The following is a 14,782-nucleotide window of genomic DNA, read 5'->3' on the forward strand; positions in this document are numbered from 1 at the left end:
TTAGAATGACGAAACCTAGATAAGACTTCGCTAAGCTGATAAGGGGCTTCTGTAACTAGGGGAGTTTTTTCTCTAGAGTTATCCCTTATTAAAGTTTCTATTAACTTTCTTCTTAGATTATCATCTGATATGGATTCTAAAGCTTTTAAAGCTTCATCCTGTTCACTGGTCAAAACATTCAGACCATTCATCTCTACTATAGATTTCCAATAACTTAGTTCATTACACTGACAGTTATTATCTTGACAATTATTATCATCAGGTGTATCTGAAGAAGAGCTGTAACTAATCTCATCTTCAGGGGACTCAACTTCTGAATCAGAATTAATAAGAAGAACCTTTTCTAATTTATTTCTAAGTTCTTCATCTTCAATTTCATTCAGAGCTTTTTTAGTCCTACATTGATTGGCATAATGGCCAATCCTTCCACATTTGTGGCACGTTATATCAAGCTTTTTAGCTTTTCTTTTTCTACTAAAGTTAGGATTATAATCCTTAGGTTTTGGTTTAAAATAATTTTTCCTGCGTTTTTTCTTGTACGAATACTTATAAGTATCTAACTGATCTTTTTTCTTACCTTTAAAAAATTTTGATCTTTCTATTCTACCCTTCTTCCTAATCTCAGGGGGTTTTTCAAGATCAAAAGCGAATTGCTCGCAAAATTCACCTATTTGGTGTTTTTCAGTTAATTTCTGTTTTTTAAGTTGGTTTTTAAGTTTTATGTCATTACATAAAGCTAAACCTTCATTAATACATGTACTAATGATTTGGCCATAAGTTAAATCAGAATAATTAATATTTATTCCATCATTATTATTCCTAAGAGTTTGTCTTATTCTTTCAGCAAAAAGATGAGGCAAACCATCTACAAATTTTGATTTCCAATGCATAGAATTGGGATTATTTAATTGAAAAACTCTAGATAGAAAAGTATCTTTATACCATCTAAAGTGAGTTAAAGATGGGCATCTAAGATTTTGCAATAATGTTTGCAATTTCTCAGCAATGGGTACATTAGTTCCTACAAAATGTTGTAGAATAGAAAGACATAGCGTATAAACTGCGTCTTCTTCTCCAGTAGTAGTGATAGCAGTACTACTGCTTGAAGTTTCAGTTTTAACAAGTTTTTTGTGAGAAAGAATTTCTTTCTTCTGAGCATCAGTGAGATAATGATCCCACCAACCTCTTAATTGGCCAATAAATCCAGTCGTTATAAACGACGCTATAGAACTATCAGAATTTCCTTGTTGTTTACACACAGAGGAATACATAATTATTCTATGAATTGTATCAATAATTTGTTTATCATTTAAACCATCAATGTTCCATTCATAAATGGCTTTTCCAGAATAAGAATTCTGAAAAGGTTCAGTCTCTTCAAAAAGTAGATCTTGAGGCGATGGCCTCTTGTAGTAGTATTTTTCTACGGGCTTAGGAGCATAAATAGGATTTATTTGTGCAACCTGATCATTAATTTCTTCATTAGCAAATTCTTCTGCTAATTGGTCGACATCTTCTATATCAGAGGTGTCTGACATACCCTTTTGAGATAAAACATTTAAGCGCATTTGCTTAAGCTTTTCTTCTAAAACATGAATAAATTCATCATTATTAGATTTTAATTTAAATCCTTCTACCGCTATAGGTGGTTGAATGATAGGGACATCTTTATTAATAACAATTTCTGAAGATTCCATATCATTTTTATTCTTTTCTAATTGTTTTAAAATTAGATTTTGCTTAGTTAATTGTTCTTCAAAAAGTAATTTTAAATTAGTAATATCTTTTTCTAGGGACATAAATTGGTCACCTAAACAAATAAGGAAAGAATTAGTATAATTTTGGGATTTAATTATCGCATTTAATTCTCTAAGAGTTATATGGTCATTCTCAACCTTTTGATTCTGAAGGTTAAGATAAGCTGTAGCTTCCACATTTTTCCCTAAACTTATAGTCTGTTCAGGAGGAAAAGGAGAAACTATAATTCCTCCACTCTGGGTATTCCAATTTTTATTTTGTAAAACCATAATTTCATTTTTGACTTTATTATGAAAATATTTCACAAACCATTTAACAAAAGGAACATAGCTTTGTATTTGAGATAAATATTCATAATAATTATCTTTAAATTCTTTTAATTCAAAATCTTTGAATTTTTTAAAATACCAATTTCTAAAATCTTTATATCTATCTTGGTTAAACTCATCATTGATGAGTTGCCTCCATTTACTTCCTGGGGAGAGATCCATCATATATGGAAGCTCATTTCGGATTGGGTAGGAGATTCCCTACTTTGAGAAGTATTTTTCTGATATATTCCTTGAGGAATTTTATTTTCACTAATACGAATATTTTCAACTGATTCAATATCTTCTCTTATTTGAGAAGTAGAGGCTCTAGAGAGTTCTAAAGGGGCAGTATGGAACTCACTAGTAGAATATCTAGATGACATGGCTCTAGGCATTTTTATAATTCTTTGAGAATTAAATCTTATTTCAACGTCTCCTTCAGTAGTTTGGGAGATCTGGTCTGTGTCCGTATTTATTATAGGATCAGGATCAACCTCTTGAGGTAATGTCCAAGTTTCAGGAAAGTTTATTTCGTCCCATTTTATTAACCTATTTTGTGCAATATTAGAGGTTAATAAATTTGTTTGGACTAACGTTGTGGATCCAGAAAACGAAATTTGTTTTGCTTTGGGATTAAGAGTATTTAAAACTCTGTAGTAAACCCTATAGCATATTGCTATTATTTCACTACCAGTTTTAAAATTATACCCATTAGTATGAACTGTTAATTGCATAGCATCACTTAGATGCTTATCAGTTAAAGATAAACTTAAATTAGGTGAAACCTCAAAATATACTGGTCCATGACACAGACTTGTTTCAATTAGAGCAGCTAAAGATGGTTTGAAATCTTTACACCTACCATCTCTAACATAAGCCATTATACTAGAATTTAGCCCTAACATAGTTAAAGGTTTAAATGCTATTTGGATTAATCCAATATGAATAAAATTATATCCTTTATAAGGAAGCAAATCTGCTTTATTTAATAATTTTATAGTCTTGGTATTACCAGAAACTTGAATTGTTCGTTCAACTGTTTTAACAGCATAACGAGATAATATATCAAAAGTTCCAAATTTATAAATTTGTTTAGAAGGGACAGAAGGAATAGTCCATCTATTTAGTTTTTCCAAATTTAGCCGTACGTAGTGAAATGGTGTTGTCCATTATTATAGTTTTGGTGATTATATATATATATATATATATATATATATATATATATATATATATATATATATATATATATATATATATATATATATATATATATATATATATATATATATACGTTTTTTGAGAATTGTTGATACTCCTTCGGTCCTAAAATATAAGACCTATTTGACTACTGCACGTATGCTAATGTACAATTAATTTTGATCAATAATATATTTAATTTTTTATTAGTAAAATTTATAAAAACTTGATATTTTGAAAATACTCGTTAAAATAAATTAAACAAAATTTTATATGTTAATACTTCTATATATTATTAAACAAATTGCAAGATAAATGAATAGTATATTTAATCAAATTAACTCTTATAAAATAGGACGGAGGAAGTATTTTTTGAATATTTATATACTAAAACTTTAGTATTTGTAGTTTCCATTTCTCCTCAGACTATTTGCTAAACATAGGCTCTATTTGGCAAAAATAGCAGATGACTGATAAACTAGCTGATAACTTATAGCTTATAGCTGATGGGTGATGACTGATAGCTTATAGTTGATAAGCTAATTTCAGTGTTCGGTAAAATTAGCAGTTCAACTAGCTGATAAGTGTAAAATGACATAAAAAGACATTCTTAATTAATAATTAATTTATATCAAATTTATATTTTAGATAATATTTTAAATTTATTAGTGTAATATATCTTTATTTATTTTTTATAAGAAATGTAATATATTTTTCGTTGGTACAATTTTTCATATCTTTATCTTTATAAAAATAAAAATTGTTGAATGGTGTATTGCCTAAAAACACTAACGGTATATGCCTATTGTTATCAACCAATGAAGATATATGCCTATTGTGTTCACGTAAAAAAAACGAAAAGGAAAGGAACATACAACATATATGCCTAGCGCCTCTGTGTTCTTCGGACTATAAATTATACAATAAATCATAAAGGGTAAAAATGTAATTTGGAAAATATACTAAGGGTAAAAGTGGAAGAAAAAATGATAAGCTACAAGCTATAAGCTCATAAGTTACTTGAAATAGCGTATGAAAAATAAGCTATAAGTCAGTGAAATAAGCTATAAGCTCGTAATGAAAACACTCTTACCAAACAGGTCTTTTAACTTATAAGCTATAAGACATAAGCTATAAGTCAATTTTTTGGCCATACCAAACAGACACATAGTCATAAAAGTATGCCAACTAATCTTAAAACTATATATGAGTATGTTTGATAGGAGAACTTTAGGGGCAATGTATTTTCACACTTTGTATGAGTAAAAATATAATGTTCAAAAATTTAAGAATAAAAGAATTTTTTGTGGTATTTTCTTCTTAACTATAAAATCAAATGATATTTTATCTTTAGGAATAGAAATTAATTAATTAATAATTCATTCGTACTAACAATTGTGTGTGAAAACCACAAAGCATAGCATCAAAAGCTATAAAACAAAAGAAAATTAACTTGATGAAAGAAAGAACATGATTAAGAGAGTAATTTATAAGGTCAATCCAATGGACGATGAAAGTGATTATACCAAATAAAAAGAGGAGGATGAAGGAAAATAAAGCTGAGGTTGAAACCCATCTTTTTGTTTTGTTGTACTTGTATGATGAAAGCTTTGACTATTGGCCATATGATAGAGAGTTCCACCTCACCTTATGTTGATTGATTATTGTTAAACTAAATATACGCATACCTCAAATATGATTTGTTTAACGTGGAAGGCTTCATCAAATCTTTCATGATGCATAAGTTGCGAATGTTATATTATAATGAATACGAATTTTATAAAATCTACAGCATAGAAGACTTAGTGAAGTCGTCATATTACACAAAGCCACTACTGCAAAGATTGGTAAGCACACATCATGCAATTGAATTACAAGGTGTATAACTATAGGGGTACTCAACCCTTACAATTTAAAGATAATCACCTTAGATACATTGAATGCAAACTAAACGATTGTTACAACAGTCGCCCTATAAACCAAAACCAAGAAATGTAATAATTTGGTTCACTAAAGAAGATACATTGACACATTCTCCTCTAAATAAAATGTTATTACGTATACGCCAAATACTCCACATAGTTGTAAAATAAAATGTGTTACTTAACGACAAAATCGGTAGTAGTTGACAATCCTTTATAAACTTAATTAATAGTAAGTGATTAAAATATTATTACGCATACGCCAAATAAATACTTCACTTAATCGATAAACCTTGCTATTTTTGCCTTTTTGCTATTTTTCCAAACAATGAGTTTCTTAGTTGTTGTCTTAGTTATTGTCAAGTCTCAACGCAAAGGAATTTTGGGGTAAGTTGGCACTTGAAAGAATTAAGCATCTTATTCCACAAATTAAGGAACATGCAGATTGGTTAATTTGATGTTTACATGCTATAAGTTCATAAGCTACTTGAAATAGCGTCTGAAAAATAAGCTATAAGTCAGTGAAATAAGCTATAAGCTCGTAATGAAAACACTCTTACCAAACATGTCTTTTAACTTATAAGCTATAAGATATAAATTATAAGTCAATTTTTTGGCCATACCAAACAGACCCATAGTCATAAAAGTATGCCAACTAATCTTAAAACTATATATGAGTATGTTTGATAGGAGAACTTTAGGGGTAATGTATTTTCACACTTTGTATGAATAAAAATATAATGTTCAAAAATTTAAGAATAAAAGAATTTTTTGTGGTATTTTCTTTTTAACTATAAAATCAAATGATATTTTATTTCTAGGATTAGGAATTAATTAATTAATTAATTAATAATTCTCATTCACAATAACAATTGTGTGTGAGATAGTGATAAATAAAATTTGGTTGGGAGGACTACGGTTCGACCCCTGCAACTGCGATCGGGAGAGAGCTGAAACCACTTGATATTAGAACTGACTCTCGAATCAGATTAACTGGTAGTAAAAGTCGGAAAAAAAGAAAGGAAAAAAGAAAGAATAACTCAATTACTAGTACAGTGTTTGTCCCGTCTTGGTACGGTGTTTGTTTTGGTTCAGATTTGCAAGTTTGTTTCGATCCAATTTCAGTGCAGATTCAATGACTTTAGCATCATCAACGTTGCAGATCCGGATACATGATTATTCCGAACACTTAAAGTTTGTCATATCAATTGTAGGCTTTGTCATAGACACTAGGCCGTTTTATGCTATTAACTCGGATGCTGTGAGCCTGTTTGCAGATTCATCCTTATTAGTTTTTAGCGAAATTGAATATGTAATAATTTTGATTGACTAAGAATTTGAATGAATGAATGAATGAATATCGTTGTTTTTGAGTAAAAAAAAAAAAAAAAAAAACTCAATTACTAGTAATTACTTTAGCTATTTTTCTCCCTAATATATATATATATATATATATATATATATATATATATATATATATATTTAGTGTGTGTTTGGTTTGGCGGTCACTAGAATTGAGTTTGGAAAAATTGAGTTTGACAGAATTGATTTTAGTTAGAAGTGAGTTGAACAGATTTGATTTATGTTTGGATAGACTCGTATAAAAGTGATTCTTATGAGTAGAATATTGTTTGGATAATTTAAATCAAAATTGATTTTGAAAGTAAAAGGACCAAATTATCCTTAAAGTAATATAAATTAAAGTAATATATGTCACCTTGGACAAAAAAAAAAAAAAAAAAAATATGTCATCAACTACCCAAATATATCTTTTTACTCAAACAGATCCAGGACACAAAACCTAAATCTCTCATCGCATTATCACACAAAACCACCTTCAAACAGATCCAGGACACCGACTCGCCGTCATGCAATCAACAATTTTTCACCGCAAACTCTTCACCCATTGTTCTCTTGTTTTGGCTTCTTCCTCTTGAAACAACAATCATGGCAGGCAGACACTCATTTTGTTGAAACTTATATGAAATTGATTGTTTTCCTCACCTATTTCTCTTCATCTTCCACTTTTATCAAATTATCACAATCGAACTACAAATTCAGATTCCGAAGAGTTTCTTCCATAGGCAGTGCTTTGATTTTGTGTTGAACCGAGTCAAAGTGATCCGAGTTGAGTTCGTGACTCAGCCGGCAGACTCGATTACCTTGTTGTTTTCACAGCGCTCCAATATTCAGGTGAATCGAAGAAGAAGAAGAAGAAGAAGAAGTTAGGGGTAGTTAGGTAAGTATACATGTGACCTAGCTTGGATTTGATTCTACTTTGACGTGGAAGCTTCAAATTGTAGCTTCCAAATTACTCACGTCTGGGGCAGTAAATCGCGTGGAAAGAATCACTTTTGCTTTTAACCAAACAAGCTAGAAATGCTCAGAATCACGTTTGGAAACTGAAGACTCGCGTTTAGGATTGTAAAACTCCAAACCAAACAGACGCTTAATCTCCTTCCTCCTCATCGCATTACTCAATTTCATTCATTCAATCTCGGAAAACCCTAAGCCGATGGAGAACAGAAAATTGTCAAGTCAGGACTTTCTATCAGCGATTGAGAAAGAATATCCTATTCCTAAGCCGATGGAGAACAGAGACACCCGGGAGCAATTGTTGCCGAAGCGATCGACGAAGACGAAGCAATTGTTGCCGATTTATTTGAAAGGTAAGGACACAGTCGATTTAATTAATTTATGGCTTTATTATGTTACGAAATAAATAATATTATTATTTACTGTATGTATTTGTATTAGTGATTGAGGAAAACTATAACGGGGAGTCTTCTGCTGCTGCTGTACAAGACATATCGAAATTGTCGCTATTTGGTAAGTAGATCAAGTAGTTGAAATCAGATCAAGTTAGTTGTTTTAGATTTTCGTTGCTAATAGTTTTTGTTTTGAAATCAGATCTTAGACAGGCTTCTTACAAGGACACGAGACTAAAATTGGCAATTAGGAAATTGGCGCCTTCCGTGGTTTCTGTTTCCCACTTCACTGGTAATTTACGGAATTTATCTCTTGAATTTGGATTGATAAAGAGTCATATTATGAAAATATGGCATTTTACAGGGGTACACAGGATGCTTGACTGCTCGGGTTTCATCATTGACTGGGATGATTCTAAGGGAATAGCTACAGTTCTTACTTCTGCTAAGTTAATGACGTCTCCTGACCACCGCGACGATTACTATGTATGTATGCCCTTGACTTCCTAGTTTTTCATCGTGTATAGCCCTGTTTGTTTCAAATTTCATCACTAGCAACATTATATAGTGACTGATTAGGATAGGATGCCCTTCCTAAAGTCACTCTATTAACTCGATAAAGCACTTTGACTAATTACATTTGTCATTTTTAAGGACAAACAACGGTTGAATCTGGGGATCTCACAGGGCATTCATTCATTCATACTTTCCCTTCCCCACTTGCAGATCTCACTGTCTACTTTCCCTGTTTTCTACACGTTTTTTAACCTTTCTAACCACCTTTATGTTAAGTATGCCCATTTAATGCAAATTTGGGAATCCAAGCAGGTTATATAAAGAAACAATATCCCTCCTTTTTTTATCTGTTTTCCCCAAGTTCCTAAACACCATACTAACCTCCTCCCACTCCATGCTTACACACAGTTTCAATATTGCCTTTGTTTCCTTACATTAGTGCCGTTTATTTTTTCTTTCTATTTCTATTTCTATTTTGTATTTATTTACCTCTATTGCTATTAAATTTCATTGTTATCATATTTTTTTAATTTTCAGATTATTGTTCGACTCGCAAATGGAAAAATGCTTCTAGCTGAAGAGGACTATGTTGATTATTATCACAACATAGTGACTTTTAAAGTAAAATCGGATGCCAAACTGAGACCCTTAGATCTTTATTCACCTCTGCAGAATCTAGAAGGAGTTGAAGTAGTTGCGTTGGACAGAGATTTTTACACTTGCGAATTGTCAGAAAGATGCGGATTATTTAGTAAAGATTATCCATATTTTGGATGTGAGCAACTTGCCAGCTCTACTTGTAGTACTACCCGGGTATCCACATCATTTTGTGCTATTATTAGCTTGCATGAGTTTGTTTTAGGTTTTCACTTGGTTATGTCTTTTTGTTAATGATCTGTTATGTTTGGTGGTTTTTTTTATTTTTTTTATTTTATGAATGAAGTTTTTAAACTACTTCAAATTTGTTTAAAATTTGTCATTGATTTTGATCTTGCATGATAATTGATAAAGCTCTAAAGTAAGTTTTGCCTTGTGGTTTAGTGAATAAATCTCCATGTAATTGTATGTTATATTCATCTGGTTAGGAATGATTGTCCAATAATAGACACCAAATATTTTGAGTTTGGGAAAAAAAATGTTTAGTTTACACGGGAGCGATATGCATGCGTGCAGTCATTTCTGTATTGGCTTTTGTTTGCTTTTATTTGTTGAATTATTTTATGATATGCATATATTGGCTCACTAATTTTTTGTAAATTAGGTCGGTGAGGGAGGACTGCTTATCACTAAAGAGGGTCAAATTATTGGCATCAACTTTTATGATGGCCGTCGATATGTTCATCCTCTTCCGACATCAGTGATTAGATTATGCCTGAGGAATTGGAATTCACATGGGTACGGTTCTCTTTGTATCTTATCTTTCTCTTATTCCTAATCTGCCTTGGAGTTTGAATTATTAGGATGTCCTCTGTATTGTTTGATGATATATTATATAACTGTACTTTAACTTTATACGGTGTTAAACTACTAATAGTAACAAAAAATGAATATTAAATTATATGGGGATTGTTTGATGATATATTATATAACTGTTACCTCATAATATACTTGTGGACTGCCTCCAATAATTGATCCAATTTATGCAGGATTGTCATGCAACCTTGGCTCGGGTTCACTGTGATTGACATTGCTGATCTCCCTCCTGATACATATAATACATATGAAACAATGTATGAATTCAGTGGTGATAGTAGTGTTGTTGTGAAAGAGGTAATACTGATCAATCCTTTGCAAATTCTTGATTTAGGTGTAAACTTAAAATTTGTTAGCTAAATATAGTAAAATTAAATCTAGCTAAAATAATAAAATACTAAAGAAACCCTCCTACACCCGTCTCCTCCACCTCTAAAGAACTCGTCCCCGAGTTCTCATCTTGATAAAGAGCCTCATGTGCTTGATATTGGCTCATGCGTTTGCTTTAATTACCAAATTATTTTTCGTTTGCTTGATTGCTACTTTTTGCTCTTCGTTTTTCTCCTCTAACATGAGATAACAACTTGTTAACCCATCAATAACTCCACAGTGGCGGTGGAGCTTATATGCATAACATGAGAATACCGATCAATGTTCCTAAGTTTTTCAACTTGAATATAACAAGGTTTGGAGATCTTTCTAACATCGTTTCTCCCCAAATCAAGTAGCAGTTTGTGCTCTACGCATTGTTTTTCATTATTCAAAAGAAATTTCTCTGTTTGTGTTGTCCTTGAAGTCGCATCATATTGCGTTGCCGATGACGATAAATTTGTTACATGTCCTTCTTTCTCATTTGTTTCTTCATCAATTTCTGGCGTCTCGTCTATTTGGATGTCACAATCCATGCCATTGTTGTTCATGTTGAAACTACCCTCCAATTCTAGATTGAACACTCCTTCCTCATCGATTGTAGTTTCTACCGTTTTAGACTTCACCCCCGTTTGGACCTCTGATGCTAGATTCAACTTTTCTTCCGCATCTGGTGGCGGCAACACATCGCGGAATTCTTGTTTATTATTGAATTCAGCGTTGACAGATCTCAAAAGGAGAGACTCATCAGTCTCCACCGTTTGTGAAGAACTCAAATCCTCAATAATTTGATTCTTTCCAACTAGAGCTGTCAAAACGGGCGGTCCGGTACGAAACGGGCTGGGCCGGTCGGGTTTTGTCGGGCCGGGCAAAAAAAGCCCGGATAAAAAATGGGTTACAAAATGGAGCCCGAGCCTGGCCAGGTTCGGGCCGTCAGGCTTTCGGGCCGGCCTCGGTTTTTTTCCTTTATTTTTGTTTATTTTGTTGTCTAGCAAAAAATTTGGCAAAAAAACATACATTTATATTATACATAAAATATAGGATTAATAATTCTTGGGTGCCCTATTTTTTTCTCATCCGTTACTCACAATTTTCTCGCGCGCCCTATTATTACTTAAGTAGTAAAAATGATAAATTTGATAAAAAAACACCGTCCGCTACTTAAGTAGCGGATTATGTTTGAGAAACTCGTTGGGGGGTAAAAAACTCTTATAATACAAATTAAGTTCAAATCATCCAAAACAAATTACTTATATTTATTTATAATTTGTTATTATAATTTTATCGGGCTTTCGGGCGGTCCGTGGCCCATTTGGGCTAGCCCATGTTTTATCGGGCTTTATCGGACCGGACTAAAAAAGGTCCGGATAAAATTTTGGGCTACAATTTTAAGGCCCAAGCCCGGAAAAAATTCGGGCTATTCGGGCCGGCCCATTCGGGATAGCCCATTTTGACGGCTCTATTTCCAACTACATATGCATCGTTTATTTCAATTGTTTCATTATTGATGATGCTATATGTTTCATAGACTTTAACATTAAGATACCTTTCAATATACATTTTCAAAACAGAATGTTTAGCAATATCTTTAATCCTATTACGCGAGTTAGCTGCCATTCTCGAAGCATGTCTCAAATGGTCAGTCAAAGGGTAATCTTTGTTGTAACAAAACGGACAATATATCGAATCAAAGATTTTAAACTCGTATCATCCTTCAACTTTTTCTAATATCTACGCTCATAGTATTCCAAATCAGATTCACGGGTATGTCCTGATTTTCTGTACGTAATTGTATCAATAATATGGTTGTTATTACAAACCCTAATAACCGGAATTGGTCCTCCTCCCCTGTTCAGATTGTTTCTGTTGTGGTTGTTATCGTTTCTGTTGTTGTTGGTGATGTCGTCCACCTTAGTCGTCAAGCCGCCATACGATCTGACAGATCTTTGATGGCCGCAGTTAAAGCGATTTTCGTCACCGGTTGATCTCCCATGGCTGATCACGTTAGGAAAAGAAAAGGAGAAACCTGCTCTGATACCAACTGACGCAGTTGGAAGCTGGAAGGATCAACAAGTGCTAATCCTATAACGAAACACGGATTCGCAAGCGACAAACCTGTTAAATAAAACTATGGAATCCACCAGAAGGAGTAACTAATCTAGAATCCACCAGACTTCCGGAATCCACCAGAAGGAGTAAATAATTTGGATTCCACCAAACTTGAGAAAAATCTCTATAATTTTATTGAATGAAAAGATTGCAAGGCTGCAATAGTTTAGCTTAAATACTACTGAAAAATAAAAATAACAAATCTAGCTAAAATATAGTAAAAGAAAATTACAAACCTAGCTAAGGAAAATAACAAATCTAGCTAAAAGATAATAAAAGAAAATAACAAATCTAGCTAAAATATAGTAAAATTAAATCTAGCTAAAATAATAAAATACTAAAGAAACCCTCCTACATCACTTTGTATGTCTGTTTCCTTTCATCGTCCGTTTTCTTATCGGTTTTTGCATATCCGGGAATCACAATTTTTAAATCTGTCTGATAATTGGTTCAAGCCTCTAAGCTATCTCTTTGATCAACTTCTGGTACTATTTTATGTAATTTTTGGCTTTTGTTATGAGCTTTGAAATGATCTAGCACAGGTGTATAAAGGATCGCCTGCTGATAAAGTTGGAGTGCGATCAGGTGACTCAATCAATGCTGTGAATGGAAGGAAATTATGTGGTGGTCTTCAGGAGGTATTATGTGTGATTGTGTAGCGTATTTGTTTCTTAACTCAGTTTTGATCATTGTCACATTTGGTCAATATGCTTTTCTTCGATTTTGTAGTATGTTAAACTACTAAATGGCGTATTTGACATGTTGAGTGCTTGTCCTCCCAACCAGACTGATACGAAGGTCAGCTTTACAACATTGCACTTGGTTACGTTTCTTTAGCATTCAACATTATTGTTTTGATACTTTTGTGGTGTTTGAATCAGGTTTTTGTAAGTGTAAATGATAATAGTAAACTAGTGTGTGCCGAGAATCTTAGTGTCAATGACAAGAATTTCTGTAGTAGGTAATTTTCTTTTCTTGTCTTTTTATGTTATTCATAATATTATAGTTGTCTATGCTCGCTCCATCTTTCATTTTATCCTAAAATTGTCAATTATAAATACACATGTATGTATTTTAGTATATGTTACATGATTGCTTTCTTCTCAATTCATTACATGTATATTTTGTGTTCGTTTGCAGTTGGCTTGGAGATGAGTCTGATTGGTACTTGATGAGGCCTCTGCGTGGGTCTGATCCAGGTCCTCGTTATGATGTCTCTTGGTACTTCGAGCAGCCTGCCGCTGAATCTAATACAGGTCCTAATTTTGATGTCTCTTGGTACTTCGAGCAGCCTGCCGCTGGATTTGATACCGCCAGAGGCAGAGACAGGGGTGGCACGTCCAGGCATCAGGGTGTATTCGAGTTATCATGTATGCAAAATTTGGGTATTCCCAAAAATATATATTAAAATATATTAAAATAGAGAGATTTATTCTATGTATGTCTTTATATCTTTTAACTTGTTATATTTCATTTGTTCACCAGATACTTGACATCTAAGAAGTGTTGAAGCTTGGAGGTATCTGTGATATGGAGACAGAGAACACCTTTTGGGACCAATATATGTTGGTGTCAGAGACCTTAGCTAAATTGTGTCCTGTAATTTATAACACTTGCGTGCACAATGTGTATCTTGCAGATGTCAGTTTTAATGTTAGGTGGTAATAGTTGTTTAATCAATAACTCTAGTAATTTGAATATGAAATCGACTTTGGTGGAATTTTATCTATGCCTCTATGTAGCTATGTGATACTTTGCTGATTTTTGGCATGGTGTTTTCTAAAGAGCACTGTAAGTTTCTATAGTGCGCCTGAAATTAATTTGTTTAGACATCTAGATAAAAATTAGCGGTACGTAGTGAAATGGTGTTGTCTATTATTATAGTTTTGGTGATTATATATATTTATATATATATATATATATATATATATATATATATATATATATATATATATATATATATATATATGTATATGCACGTTTTTCTAGAATTGTTGATACTTCTTCGGTCTTAAAATATAAGACCTATTTGACTACTGCACGTATGCTAATGTACAATTCATTTTGATCAATAATATATTTAATTTTTTATTAGTACAATTTATAAAAATTTAATATTTTAAAAATACTCGTTAAAATAAATCAAACAAAATCTTATATGCTAATATTTCTATATATCATTAAACAAATTGCAAGATAAATGAATAGTATATTTAATCAAATTAACTCTTATAAAATAGGACGGATGAAGTATTTTTTTTTAATATTTATATATTAAAATTTTAGTATTTGTAGTTTCTATTTCTCTGCAGACTATTTGCTAAACACAGGCTCTATTTGGCAAAAATAGTGGATGGCTGATAAACTAGCTGATAGCTTATAGCTGATGGGTGATGACTGATAGCTTATAGCTAATAAG

General features: G+C 32.2%; 1 protein-coding gene across 1 annotated transcript; it reads left to right on the plus strand.

Annotated features, from left to right (window-relative positions):
* Positions 1-7,165: 7,165 nt before the first annotated feature.
* On the plus strand, positions 7,166-14,124 carry LOC123918129. Its single transcript, XM_045970094.1, has 13 exons — positions 7,166-7,340; positions 7,618-7,857; positions 7,946-8,017; positions 8,099-8,188; positions 8,261-8,382; positions 8,950-9,225; positions 9,674-9,807; positions 10,059-10,182; positions 12,906-13,001; positions 13,093-13,161; positions 13,245-13,324; positions 13,504-13,733; positions 13,849-14,124. The coding sequence occupies exons 2-13, from the start codon at positions 7,704-7,706 to the stop codon at positions 13,854-13,856; spliced, it is 1,455 nt and encodes a 484-aa protein (XP_045826050.1). The 5' UTR covers positions 7,166-7,340; positions 7,618-7,703; the 3' UTR covers positions 13,857-14,124.
* The last annotated feature ends 658 nt before the right edge of the window (positions 14,125-14,782 follow it).

Source organism: Trifolium pratense, linkage group LG3 (genome assembly GCF_020283565.1).
Source record: "Trifolium pratense cultivar HEN17-A07 linkage group LG3, ARS_RC_1.1, whole genome shotgun sequence".
Taxonomy (NCBI): domain Eukaryota; kingdom Viridiplantae; phylum Streptophyta; class Magnoliopsida; order Fabales; family Fabaceae; genus Trifolium; species Trifolium pratense.